This window comes from Triplophysa dalaica, chromosome 11 (genome assembly GCF_015846415.1).
Source record: "Triplophysa dalaica isolate WHDGS20190420 chromosome 11, ASM1584641v1, whole genome shotgun sequence".
Classification (NCBI taxonomy): domain Eukaryota; kingdom Metazoa; phylum Chordata; class Actinopteri; order Cypriniformes; family Nemacheilidae; genus Triplophysa; species Triplophysa dalaica.
In genome coordinates, this window is record NC_079552.1 from 11,164,007 (window position 1) to 11,179,303 (window position 15,297).

Sequence of the window (15,297 nt, forward strand, 5' to 3'; positions counted from 1 at the left end):
GTTAGCTTATGCATTAATACCATATAACAACCTCTCAAAACTCATAGCACACGGTAACCCGGAAGCAGGAAATAATTTTGATTCTCTTTTAATAACAAACATGACATTTCATATCCAAATGATGAAACCAAATTCCCTGTTCGTGACATCTGAATGTTGTTTCTTACCTTAAAACAGAAAGTTAACGGCTTTTCCTCACAGAAGGTCTGCATTCTGTCAAAATGAACTAATCTTTCAAATTCACATTTCATGTCCAGTTTTTTTCTCATGTGGCAAGTAGCTGTGTAATAAGCGGGATAATGTACAAGTAGCCGGCTGTTATCGTGAAATAAGCCCCTTCAGTGTGATACAAGACCCTCGCGTCGGGTCTTGATCACAGTGTTGGGCCTGATTTCTGCGTTATACCATGGTCTGTTTGAATACTGGATTCTGATTGGCTGGAAGGTTTGCATTAAAAGCCTTTAACACACCGGTACTCCAGTCAGTTTGATTACATTTAAAATTAACTGACAAAATAACAGTCCTATTCACCTGTTTGATCTAAAATTACACTGTAAACATCAATAAAAGCTTAAACTTGGCAAATAAGCATGGTATAAGAGTGGTAATCCACGGCTAGCCGTGCATTAAAGGATTTCAATGCACTTCGTGTAAGCGAAACAACCCTCCGCTTCACGTCGGGTGGTTAGCCATGGATTATCCCTTACATAACAACCGGATGCCTTGACAGTATCCCTTACATAACGAACCTGTAAATGTTGTGACTGGCCAATCAGAATCAAGCATTTCGACGCGCCATGTAATAATTCATTGTTAACAAAATAACACCATATTTTAAAGTGTTACCTTATTTGGTAAAAATTAAACCAAAAAAGACACATTTTAGCATTAAAGTCAAACATTGCAACATCAATGATTTTTAGTAACTCCATAAATGTAGGCCCATGTGAAGTGTTGGACATATTGTTAAATAATTATGTTAAGCTAAAGAAAATAAGTCATACATATCTCAGATAGCATGAGGGTGATTAAGTTAATAATGAGAGAATTTTCATTTTTCTTTTAAACTAATAATAAAATGATTTCTTTCAGCAAAAATTGGCCACACCAAACATTTAAAGAAATAGATAAACATTACCTACAGAGATTAGTCAGAAATTAGTCAGTCTGCACATGAAATGTATTAATAAGATACACATTTTAAAGGCTGACAGCACATGACAAAAGTATTGTTCACACAGAGACTAAAATAAGAAAATGAGGTGCACTGAAGAAAAAACCTGAATTGTTAACCATGCAGCTACTTGTATTAAACAAAGATGGTCAGTATGTGAGATCCCACACAACACATATTGATTCTCTCATAAAACTGCAACATAATCCACAGGGGAAAAACATTCTCTCTGATTTGAGATCAGTTTGGCCGTGCTTTGAGCTGGCCTCCCTCTTTCAGTTCACATGCACACTGCCACATGCTAAAGCTGTTCCTGCTACACAGCTGTGCGGCCCCAATTCTGGAAATAGACTCTTGCTACCAGCCCATGAGTCATGGGTGCGAAATGGAGGCAACTGTTGATTCAAAGAAATGTCCGCTGTTTTATGTAGAGCAGCTGTGTGAGCTGAGGGGACTGCATGATTCAGCCTCATTTTTAAAACTCCAACTCACAAACAACATACATTTGTACAACACACCTGTTTATGCATACACTATTTTGAAATTGAATTATAATCATATTTCTAAAGCGCTTCATAGCTTTACATGTATTAAAGTAAAAACAAACACAATGTAATTGTTTCAAATCTCTTTATTGTATGATATAAAACTAGAAAAGTAAGACTGTTTCAAATTCATAGACACATGTCCATATTTTATATATATTCTACAGTCCATTTCTTGATGCAAATACAGTGATCATCAGTTGATGGGTTATTTTTCTCAAAATGAATGTCGGTAATATTGCATAGAAAAAGGCACAGCTCCAAGGCTTGAAGATACAGCCTTTCTTAATAAGCAGACAAAAGGTTCAGATCCCACAAACCTCATGTTTGTCTCTCTCACACGCACGCACGCACACATACACACACACAATTAATCCCAGTGGTCACTATCCTGAAACCACTTCACTTTGACTTCCCCAAATGCATGGCTTGAACCATAAGATGAAGACTGTAATACCGGATGAAGACATTGAGATACCATTTAAAAACAACCACCAACATCAGAAACATGCTGCGTTCTTTTTACATTTGGCATTGAGGGTTATCAAAAGATTTTCCCAGAAATAGGCTTTGGAAGATTGTAATTCTGAAGTTTGTAGAGAATAAAGTATTGCTTTACAAACCTTTCCCTTGCACGCTCTCTGAAACACATAAAACATTAAATACTCAAAATTAAATAGGGCAGGGAGTGTTGACCTAGAGATGAGCACAAACACCACCCTAAATTATAATACACGAAAATAAACCAACACAAAAAAAATTTAACAATACATTATTAAAACAAGATGAAAAATGGCTTCCACCCCAATTAATAAGCAGTGATACATTCCCGTAAGCATAATACATTCCTATCTCAAATTCTGTACAAATTACAATCAGCATGTTAGCTTAACATCAAAATAAATATATTTACACAGGAAACAAAAAAATAAATAACTTAAAATAAAAACAATCACTCCAAATCCAAAAATTCCTATAAGTAATATTAATCATAATTTTGATTCCATAGTATTGTCCGCTCGGCTCACGTATTCACTCATGTTCACAGAAATTCTCTCTTTTGACTTCTGGGTTGTAACAAATTCAAACTGTGGCCCTGACAAAAGCCTCTCTGAACCAGGCTCAAATGTCAGATTTTAAATGGTCACACCTGAAACACCTGTTATGAAAATATCGTAAGATTTAAATTTATAAAAAAGATTTACACTTTTCTCTGACATTGCACATCGCAATGATATTGACCCACATAAATGTTTATTAGCACAGATTGTTTCGGTATGCATAACACGTGTAGTGCAGCTTTGTCAAACTTATAAAACTGATATGAAAACTTGGTCCCTTTCAATTAGACATAATCATGAAGTGCACAAAAATAATCAAAGATTCCAACCAATCTGAATTCAGTGGTTTAAACTCCTCTTAGCGACAATACAATGCTTACTATTGCACATACATGCAAAATACTCTTCAACAGCTAGGGACTGTCCCAACTCCACTGCTCCTGAAACACCACTTGAAAAGATAAATGAACCCTACTGGTAAACAAATGCAAGAATTTGAGCATACCCTTTGAACTAAAAGTGACCATTTCTACTGGCCAAACAACACCAAAACCCAGGAGGCAACAGAGAGAGAATTTGCTTTAAACATGAACAAATTATATTAATTTAAACTCAAACAAACAACGGTATAAATAAGATAAAATAAGACCAAACCATACATCTGACATCTGTACATTTATGAGCTATAATCCTGCATGCATTAGTATGTTAACAGAAATGTACCGTTGCACTGCTGACAGACATACATTTGGCAAACAGAAGATGATAGAAATTGGACTCACAAAATAGCAACCACCAACTTACGTGTCTGTGGAGTTTTTCTTCTCGGCATGAACAGACATGCACAGACCTTTTTGCCATGCATTAGTGTAGGACTACAACAAAAAGAGCCACTGTTTCAGAATGATGATATAATGCCTCAACTAAAGCCAAAAAAGAAGTTAAAGTGATGCCTTGACACAGATAACAAGAAAATGAGAGACAGTTCTGATCAGAAAAGCATTGATTGCATTCATTACTTATAGCATAAAGGGGTTTTAGCATTGGCTTGGTAATTTCCAGCTCAGGAAAACACATCGTATCAAAGAAATGTATCTGTAAAATGTGCACCAGAAAGAAAAATGTCACTTATTGCCTGCTGAGATGTAAACACCTTGAATCTGAGCCATTACGGCAGATCACAAGAAAATTTGGTTGACTGTAAATATCCGACCACTCAACACATCCATGTACTGTATAAATAAACCGGTAAAGCCTGTTCCGTAAAAGCATACATTTCATAAATGTATATGTTTCACGTAAGAAAGTTAAAAGGACAGTGAAACAAAAGAAGACGAACGAACATGAACCACAAATAAAACACAGATCATTATAAATATCACTAAAATGCCATTAAGCATCACACAGCTCTGACAAACATGAACATAAAATTATTGTGCTTAGTGAAAATGAAAGAACACAAAAATTGGGCTGCCGTTGCACATTCTTGCACCTGTATTCTGAGGAAGGCAAATAATAAATACTAGTCCTTCTCCGGCGATCTGTCTAGTTTGATAAGAAATGATGAGGAAAAAGGCAAGACGAATAGATGCAGAGAGTTTACCAAGTGGTCATAAATGATGAAGGCACTAAGAAGCCAAAGTGTGTTCCATAGATAACTTCATGTTCAGTTTTGGAAAAGGCAAGCACAGTGCATGCACAGTGTTGAGAAATAGTACTGGGCAACATCACCTTTAAAACCGTTCCTTGTCATTAAAAACAACAGATCCTAAACTGTACAAAAACACATGATTCTTCAGTTTCTTTCGCAGTTTGTTTTTAAAACTCTGATTGGTTTTGCATCGGCCCCCAACCTGCTCATGATCCCACAAGCACCTCCATAATATGGTCCAGTTCGGTGAGGTCCATTTTGAAAGGCTGGTTTGAGGTGACAGAAGGAGAAGCACCGCTGTAGGGTGAAAGACTCTTCAGGAGTTCATCTGCCGTCACCATTGGCGCCAGTTTGGAGGGGGCGGCACCCGAGGAAGAGGTGCAGGGGTCGAAATCGTACATGGAGGTGTCGATATCTGCAAACAGAATGTCATCCAGGGCCAGGTCTGTTAGAAAGCCTGAGGAAGAGGAAGACAGCGAGGTGCTCATGTCCAGGTTATTAGGAGGAAGAGTCTCCAGCAACCTGGACTCGGTTGGGACCGCCGATCGTTCCTCGGGCAGCGGGACCGGTCCTTCAAGCTTTGGGCTGCAGGGTTTACTGCAGTCTTTGGAGTCTAAAGCCCCTGAGTTTAAGTTTGTGGGCAGCAATGGCATCTGAAGGGCCACTGTGAGGGCGGATGGACTGGTGGCACCGGGCGCTGTCGTAGCTGTTGGTGAGGGTGGTGGACAGAGTTCCTCAATCTCATCCAGGGCAGAAGAGAAGCTGTCTCTGGCTGCAGAAGTAGAAAGTGTGGGAGCTAAGGGAGATGGCGACCTGCAAAGCGTCACGCTGTCCTCTTCTAAAAGCGAAGCAGGGGTGAGACAAGCTTCCAGGGGGGATGTGTTTGACAGTTCTGGAGAGGGGGGCGCAAGGATCGGGGAGGACGGTGCCGGCGACTGGGTGGGGGACGACGCCACCATTGACAGGACGCTGAATGCGGGCTGCGCCTCGCGAAAACCTTCATCAACGGGGTCATCGGGAGGAGGAGAGGGGGGAAAGAAGAGCGGCCGCAAGTTGCCTTCCTGCTTTAGCTCGTCCTGGATGCGCCTCAGCATGTTGTTGATGAGCACACGTTTCTCCAAGCTGGGCTCAGTGAGCGCGCGGTGGTTGTAGAGCTTCATGAGGGACATGTTGAAGATGGTCTGCCGTTGTAGGGTGTAGGAGACCTTGGAGAGACCGTCGCCAGTAACTCCGGCTCTGACTCCTGCCGCCATCGCTTTGCCTTCCAGCCCGTCTTCATCCTCATCTAGTTTCCGCTTTGCCCCTTTACCCAACATATATCTGCGTAGAGAGTAGAGAGAGAGACAGGGAGAGTTACACAGCCACTCATAACTTTCATGACTCATTTGATGAATCAAAACCATTTCTAAATAATCTCATGTTCCACATAAAAAACTGCTTTAAAGTTTAGTTGTGTTATCTTGTGTCTCAAACGTATTGATATTTAGAAACTGTGACTTAAATGATCTGATAACATCAACCAGCAAAACATTTGAATGATTCACAATATAAGATTTCTCAAGAACTCTTGTGGTGGAGATGTGATGCAGACCAATACACGAATAACAAATACATAACGAACAGAACGGTCAGCCAACCCAAACAACAGTTGGTTTAACCCAATCAACAAGTTTGACTAAAAATAAAAGAAACCGCTTAAATTAACAGATTTGTGGCTTGTCGCTTGGTTGCCATGACATCACCCTGCAAGCTGTTGTCATATTAGCATTTGGTGCCGCCACTGGGGTGAGAGTCAGTACACTCTCTGTGTAACCGTCAATGACAGGAATAAACCCACAATGCCACACAACTTTGTCAAATAGATAAGCTTATAATTCATCTTTAATTTTGAGCAACCATGGCATCTCCAACCGGACAATACACCTTCATCAAACTCTAATGCTTTGTTGTTTGTAGATCCAAAAGACAAGTAATCTGCTACCGCAGAAGCGTTTACAGTAAAACACCTCTTACTAGTCCTTCCTAAGCCACGCTGTAGAGCGGAGGGTAGCACTGTGTGTCAGACTTTCAGTAACTACATACAGTAAGAATTTGTCACACCAGCGCAAAGCCTTGATCGCTCCCTGCCTAAACACATGCTAGGCCCAGGAAGATAAGATCCAGCTAAGTGTTTGGTGGAAAAGAGGATGGAGAGGAGGAGTTTGTGTGTGTGAGAACTGTGTTAAGCTTCAATGTTAGCAAGCAGTGCTCTGGAGCACTTGGTTCAAGATACTAGAGATTAATAAGAGATCACATGGTCACCAACAATGTTCGGTACAGTGAGTCACAACAGCTCTGCTCAGAAAAGAGAATGTGAGGAATGGGGAATTTATAGAGAACAATTCCACTGGTTACACTAGTGAAAGAGGACATTCAAAACAACTTTAGAAGTTGAACACATGGGAACATGTTTGCTCTTAGGGACGTTCAACACAACACATTTCGAATAGATGAAGTGTAGTCTAGTTTATAAATTTGGCTAAAGCTTTGTATAATTTTTCCGGATTTAACTTTACCCAACCCCTTCACCTGACTCTGCAATGTGAGGTCCAGTTGGTGTGTACTTTTTTTGGAGGATCTATAGACAGAAATGCAATATAATATACATAACTCTCTTTAGAGGTATATAAAGAGCTTACATAATGAAGCGTTATGTTTTTATTATTTCCTGAGAATGAGCTATTTCTATCTACAAACACCACGGGTCCCCTTGTATGGAATTCAACATGTTGTTTCTACAGAAGCCCCAAACGGACAAACTGTTCTACAGAGCCCACATTGTAAGAAGCGAAAACGTGACGACAAATGTTTTTTTTTCCACCTTATAGAGCAACTATTACAATGTCCTTAAAATTACATTTCATGCCGTGTGTAATGGTGCTTAGTGCGAATGTGAGCAGTCTGTGATCGAATAACAAAGTTATTGCCTTGAGAAAAAATGAGTCGACTCTGAATCACACGAATGAGTCGTCTGTCATTCTAATTTGAGTTCCGGGACGGATTATCGTCACTCTGTGCAATGCCCGCCTACGTTCCATTTGCGATGCTGTAAATGGTTGACCAATCACAGCAGACTAGACCATGTGACTAATCAGATCATAGTAGCCTGACAGAAAGGGGGGGATTAGACAGATATAATCGCCAAACATCAGTATGGTAAGAATAACTGCCTATTATTAGAAAATGAAAATGATTTTACACTAGCAACTTTATTTATTTTATTTTAAAAAGCAGCAACTATTTTTTACGGTGTAGTATGACCAAAAACATAGTGAGGTGTATCAACAGCCAAAGACATCTTGTGTATGTTGTGTAGGACATGCTGTTTAGTGTATATACCTGTAGAAGCAATGCTTTAGGGAGGCTGAATTTAAACAACTTCTGTGAATGGGTTTTACTTTTTAAATGTGTGTTATAATAGCTAACACCCTAAAGCATAACATATTAAGACATTTGCATTTACATTTTGTTTAAGAGATAGCTGATCTCCAGTAACTTACACTTTAACATGTATACATTTTACCACTATGTCTGTTCTCTGGCATGTGTAGCATGCTCTACCAACTGAGATAGAGGAGCATATTTAATTCATAATTTGATTAATTACGCCTTCTGGCCACTTCTGCAAATTGTTATATTTAAGCATCATAAAAAGGTAGGAAGGACAAAACTTAATTTTTCCCTTGCAAATGGATAAGGATTGAAATAATAAATAAATCATGCAGGTAAAAGGATGCATCGGTTTTCTTTGTGCTCCACGAGCGAAAAGGGAGAGACTGGCAGAGGAAGATCTAGGGAAAGAGAGAGACAGAGAGAAACAGAAGCCAGTTCCTGAGGCCCCCCCCCCATTAGCATAAAGTGAAGCCCGGTAGCGTTAGGCAGCGTTGCAGTGTGCTTGAACCTAATCCAGGCTGACAGCCTCATGCATCCCAGCCCGGTCTGCTCACACACACACACGCAGTCTGCGCAGACGCAGATCTGTCAGTCAGCTCCACTCACTCAGAAAGTGCAAACGGCTGGGCCTGTTGCCTTGCTGCCTGTTACCATGACAAACACAGTCAGCTGGGAATCCACCCAAAGAGTTGACAAAGAGGTAGTGGAGAGAGGGAAAGAGAAAGAGAGAGAGAGAGAGAGAGAGAGAGCGAGCGAGAGAGAGAGAGAGAGAAGAGAGAGAGAAAGAGAGAGAGAGAGAGAGAGAGAGAGAGAGAGAGAGTTGAGGAAAGGGGCTGAGGAAATTTTGAAAGAAAAGTTTTTTCTTCCAGTTTGCTGCTTCTGAGCAGATGACTTTAAAACAACATGTGAATTGCACGAGAGAAAAACAGGTTCAGTTTTGTGGAGATGAATGTGCATTCCAAAACACTGCTGTTTATATTATATAAAACTGCAACTACAGTATTTGGCCAGCTAAGGTATATATAAAGATTTTAATTGATTTAAAGACAATTTTTTAAATATAATTAACTTTTATAATATAAAGTTTAATATAATATGTAACCTGATATTATCTAGGTCTGCAACAACGAATCGATAAAATCGATAAAAATCGATTAGTAAAAAAGTTGTCAACGAATTTCATTATCGATTCGTTGTGTCGCGCGACGCGGAGACGTTTGGTTATTAAAAAAAAAAACTTTATTTGAGCGCGGAGCGAAGTAAACACACTCGGTCTCTCTCGCGCACTGATGCTAGCAGAGTTCGGCGCCTCATATACAGGGCGGAGCAAAAATAAAAAAACGATCGGAGGAAAGATACATGACGGAGGCAGAGAAATCAGCGCGACCCAAGTCATCATAGGTGCGGGAGCATTTCACACTAAATAAACAGAAAAACTGTGTTAACTACAAAACATGCAAACGCGACATGGCGGGAGCAACGCGGCAATGATCCAGCACCTGAAACTCAAACATGTTTGAGTCTGTGATGAGGAGGAAGGGAGTTCAACAGCAGGTTAAGTCACTACAGAATCCTACTTTTGTTCCGTTTCGAAGTGAAGAACGTAATGTCCCTGGTGCGGATGTTTACTCGTTATCCAGATTGACAAGCATCACAAGTTAGCATTAGCTCGTTAATAACAGTATAATCAGGGGTGGTGTAGTTACTTTGCGCTTTGCATTGTAAGACTAAAGACACGTTTTTATTCACTCGCCTTTTTTGGACCATTCATTTATCAATCTGTTGTCATGTATAGCTACACTGCAAAACTTCCTTAGTAATTTTGTCTAATTTCCAGTCCAAATATGTAAAAAATCTTAAATCAAGATTACTAGACAAGAAAATTGATTGATGCTTAAAACTTCTGTTTGAAATTATATCTCATTAAGATTATTTTTGTACCCCATTGGCAGATAATTTTTCTTGCTTTAAGCAAACAATCACTTAATTTGAGGTGTTTTTTCAGAAAACAAGACATAATTTCTTATGCTTTTTCATGTGTGTAGTACATGTTTCTTGATATAAGATTTTTTTTTTAATTTGGACTGACAACAGGACAAAACTACTAAGTTAGAAAAGCAATTTTTGCAGTGTATATTCTGTGCTTTCTCCCATATAGGTTATTATTGACAAATATATTTGTGTGTGTTGTACTTTTTAATTTAATTTTAAAGTTCTTTTATAGCTCTTGGTCATCTTAAGCTTTGTTAAAATGTGGTGTATAAATGAAGCTTGCACTTACTACAATGATGGTAGTAATTGAATGAATAAGCTTCAAGTGAATTTGAGATAGAGAGTGTGTGTGTGTGTCAGTGTTTGTCAGTGTGTGCGTCTGCAAAAGTGTGTGCGTCTGCGAGTGTGTGCATCTGCGAGTGTCTGTCTGCAGTGTAGTGTAGAGAACAAGTTCTTACATTCAAACCTAATCCTGTTAAGTTTTCTGATTTGTATTGTTCTTTAGTTTTTATTAAGTATTTATTGTTCTGGCAGCTCAGGTGGCACTTTTATTTAAAAAAGTCTATATATTTGGCAGATGTAAAGCATACATGTGTATGTTTTTTGTGTTAGTCCATTTTTATTTGATTTTATTATTTTTATAACAGCTCAGGGATGTTCAAGGAGCAACATGCTTGTGCACTTTCTAAAGATTTTAGTTCTGTTTTTGAATAAAGGGTTGGAAATGAATGCTTTTCTTGGTTTTTGTTTTTATCCGATTCATCGATTAATCGAAAAAATTACTTACAGATTAATCGATTATTAAAATAATCGTTAGTTGCAGCCCTAATATTATCACATTGACATCACATTTTAGACGCCTCAATCGCTGACAAAAAATCAGCAGAGACATGTACACTGTAACATCCATAACAACGTCGGAAAGAAAGGTGAGAGCTTTGCCAAAATGTTTCAGTAGAGGAAGCAATGTGGGACTGTTTTTGAGACTGATGTTATTTGAGCACGAGTACCACTGAAAGATGGCAGAGGAGTGTAAGTGACTCAAACGGAGTAATAAAAACAGCACTACGTCACACTACTCTGCTATAAAGTCATTGCAAATTTAAGAGTATGATTGATTCTGAAAAGCACAAGCAAACGTGACAGTGGAAGAAAAGGCTAAATATGTTTTAGATCAGTATCACAATTTTCCTACAATATCGCTATAAACTCAGCCGGCATTGCCCTATACAGCATACACCATTGTCTGAAGCTTTAAAGAAGTTTCAAGTTTGTAAAGTTTCCCACAGTAATCCACAAAGAGGAATGCCACGGCAGCTCGACGGGTCCCTGTGACTCATGCTGTGGAGTGGATTGGACTGTCTGCAGCACTCGACTGCCACTGCCGCCCCACCCAACAAATTCCTTCTAATTGTGCTTCTGTCTCCTTTATTCTGTTTCATCCATCAGCCTCTTTCGTGTTTAGTGCGAAAGGTCAAAAAAAGGGTATGAGGTATGGCCAGTTTCCTGACCGTCCGAATTAGTTTTGCTTAGTTCTGATTGGCTGATTACGTGCAACCTCCGAGACTAAGAGCTTGCAAGTTTATTTATTAATCTGTCTGGAAACTAGGAATGTTCCAGTTAAGATTTTTACAGATAACAAGACTATCGATTTCTTCTCAGCATGATCAGCTGATATCTATCTTGATCCTTCATACTTTATGTAACTAAAATCTGAACTCTATTTAAACCTATTAACCTCAGAGAGTACACCAATGAGTAGAAACATTTCAACTCCTAATTGAGTGAACACTGAGTACAAAACTAAACATTTCTGCCAATCAGAGAATGTGACTTTAAGCTGACACTGATCAATTGGAGCATCCCTACCAAAAAATAAAATAAAAACTACATTAAATAACCAAGCTTGTTTCAATAACATTAAACTGCACCTCTAAATGTACACAATAGATCTTTAGGGAACAATTATGTACCTAAAATCATACATTTTATTGTAGAGTGTCCTTAAGGGTACCACCCCAGTGACGGAAAAGGCACAGTTTTGTACATTTTTCTGACACATGTGTAGGCAGTGTGGTGCTTTTAAATTTTGGAGATCAAAAAGCAGAAAACGTTACTGATTTTGCTTTTCTGACTCAGGCCTGTCTTGAGTTAAATTGTCTGTATTGTCTTTAAAATCCTATCACAATCAATTCCATTAGATAACATTTTTAGTACAATTATAATTTTGGTAATAGTCATTTTCCTATTCAATCCCTGTTCGAATAATCTGTTATTCTATTTTAGATAAAACGTCTCCCCAAAAAGCGAATAAACAATGACCCCGTCGGTTTTCTTAGTGATCAGTTCTTGATCAGAATAAGCTTCCAAGTGGACAAGACATGCAAATCAGCTGCAATTTCCCTGAATGGTTTGACATTACAGTTTTCAACTGGCAAGACCGGCCCGTGACTGGCCAACCTGTACTTTAACTTGGCCGCTGACCTGGACATACTAACCACAAAGAGACAACAGGAGGAGCCAGAGAGGAGAAAGAGGAGAATGATGAATTCTCCTCAGTCAGAAACGCAGGAGCAGCACACTCTGTTCTCGCACATAGACATTCATAAACACACAACCAGCCTTCCAGCTCCCTTATGCACCAGCGCTGAGCTATGACCCTGTGCGAAATCTCTCCAAGGAGAAGAAAAGACACGGTGTCAAAAAACGTCTGTGGTGCAAGAAATGCTATAAAAACTTGGACAAAATGGCTGGCAAGCTTTAAAAGTGCAACTTGGTGGCTTCCTGGTTAGGACTCCTAAGTGTCTGACACATGGCACAGGATAACGCCAGAATTAGCGTGAAATGGCAGGGGCCTTTGGAGAGGCTGTGACTGAGTTGTCAGAGCAGAGGTTGGAACTACGTCAGGCAGGCAGCACGTCCTGTTCCGATCCTACACACCACAGATATGTACACATATGGGAGCGGGTGTGACGGCAGAGGTTGAGTACTGGGTGTACTGGTGGAGCTGGAGCGAGAGAACGCGGTGGAAGGGGTGGCGTGAGCAGGCGAACAAGTGAAGTGGAGAAGATGGATCGTGCGGAGAGTTTTTCAGTGATATTATGATCCTGTAACAGGATCTGCACGTTTCCATGCCTGTGCTTCAAGAGCTCCCCTCCCCCCTCACCTCCACACAGCGCTATTTCAGATCTTGAGGGTACTGATTCTCACAAACACACACACACACTCACTCACACACACACACACACACAGTCTGTGTAAATTTCTAAAGCACCTGCAGATACAAATGCACACAAACTCAGACGCAACCACATGCATGTCGAGAAATGCAGAGATTCACATATTCAAAGGGATCACATATGTCAGATTGATGGATAAAAGCGATCACAAATATAAACATAGGAGACTTTAAAGAAGACCTTGCACCCTGCCTTTAATCTAACCTTACACAACCCTGTTGACATTAATTAAAAATCTGTCTTTATTTTCAAACGTATCGTAAAATATTTGCTTATAAAGCAATATTTTTTAATGCATACCTCCAGACATCCAAACACACAGATTTCTGACCCACCATGAAACAGCATGCAGCAAATCATGGTTCCTGGCTGTGACGTAACTAATACCTACTGCACAGTTTTGCCCATGTCTGACCCAAACTTCCTTTTGCAATAAACATCACGTCAACACTGGGAAGAAATCTGTGCTAACCAAGTTATTTCATGTGTTTTTTTTAAACTGATCACAAATGTTAATCTTGTGCATCAGACAACAACTTACACAGACATATGAAGCATGCACTTGCATCTTTTTTATTGTTAAAAATATCAGACACAAAGCTTTAAAGAATGAGAGCGACAGAGAAAGAGGGAGATGGAGAAGCCCCAGACACCACATTCTCACACAACAGCAAGCTGAAGCTGTAGGGAATACAGACGTCTGACATCTTTGAAACGATCAACATACAGTATACTGGAAACTGTTACATTCTAAATGTCTTTTGTATTTCTGCAATAGCAAGCTGATTTATTTATTATTAGACTTTATTAAACTGGCTGACTTACCTGAGCCTATTTATAAGCTCTTAAATGTAATGTAAACTTTTTTGCATGCTTGACAACTCTGCAAAGCCCTGGAGTACCAAATACAGATAAGGATTTGTTTCTTTACTACTATATTTATTTTAACGTTACCTCACAAGTAGTACCGAAAAGTGAGCCGTAATAAAGGGTTAACATCTATAAACAGCCAAATGAGGCTGCACCATGCGGCCATATAAAACATCACATGGCCTTCACTTTTTGAGAATGTAAGAGAGAAGATCAAAAGATTGTGATTTTAAAAAAAATTGGGGGAAGAAGAATACTTGTTTGTGGGATAATTCAACCAAAAATTCTGTCTTCATTTACTCACCCTCAGATTGAAACAAATCTCTTTAAATGTATTTGTTCTGTTGAACACAAAGGAAGATATTTGGAAGAATGTCAGTAACCAAACAGATCTTATCCCCCATTTACTCCCATAGTAGGGAAAATAAATACTATGGGAGTCAATGGGGCATGAGATCTGTTTAGTTCCTGACATTCTTCCAAATATCTTACTTTGTTTTTAACAGAAAATGTATATTTTTGGATGAACTATCCCTTTAAGCTGGGTAGGAGAAAGTCTTTTTTTTAACATTTACCATAATTTTTTTATTTTAAACCAGTTATTAGTCAGTGCCAAATATGTTATTTTCACTCATAAATGATCAGGTGAGGTGTGGGATACACACCATAAGTCATGGAGCCTCATTTCCAGAGATCAGCAAGGGGCCGACAAAACCTCACCTACATTTCAGATTTTCTTATTGCACATTTATATCATTGAGTGATCGAAACAATTGACATCATCTTAAAAATGTTCATCTTATTGGAGACCTATGATTTAGGGAATACATATAAAAATGTTTGTTCTTGCAATAAGGCAATAAGCTTACTGTGAAAATAATAGAGGCTTGAGTAACCTGACTTAATAAGAGTCGTAATAAGAGTAAAAGATGTCAAACTAAGACAGTGAGCACAACACAGGTAGCAGTAAGATTTAAGCTCCCTTTAACTGCTCACATGCGTCACACTTCTGTTAAAAAACAGCTTAATGGTAGCAGAGAGATGAACGCAAATCAAACCGGTTTGACCAGAGGGCCAGAAGGCTTGGGGCACTACGTGAAGGTGTTCAACAGGCACACAACACAAATACACACACAATTTAAGTGAAAATAAAACTGAAGAGGCAACAGATGAATTAAGTCAAATGATAGAAGTAAAACATTTATAAACAATGGCAAGCTTGTAGCTTTTTTGCATTCACCGTCGTTTCCTCTCATTCCACAAGAAACTATTTTAGTAACTGAAACTGCAATATAACATTGACAACTTGATTTTGAAAAACAAGACAAACTGC

General features: G+C 39.1%; 1 protein-coding gene across 2 annotated transcripts in view; it reads right to left on the reverse strand.

The window, feature by feature from the left end:
* Positions 1-1,809: 1,809 nt before the first annotated feature.
* The window catches only part of sertad2b (SERTA domain containing 2b), a 31,605-nt gene continuing 18,117 nt past the window's right edge, over positions 1,810-15,297 (reverse strand). For both annotated transcript variants that reach the window (XM_056761303.1, XM_056761302.1), the window contains exon 2: positions 1,810-5,751. In XM_056761303.1, the coding sequence (XP_056617281.1) occupies positions 4,638-5,747 (1,110 nt within the window). In that variant the 5' untranslated portion in view covers positions 5,748-5,751 and the 3' untranslated portion in view covers positions 1,810-4,637. The remainder of the gene's footprint in view (positions 5,752-15,297) is intronic.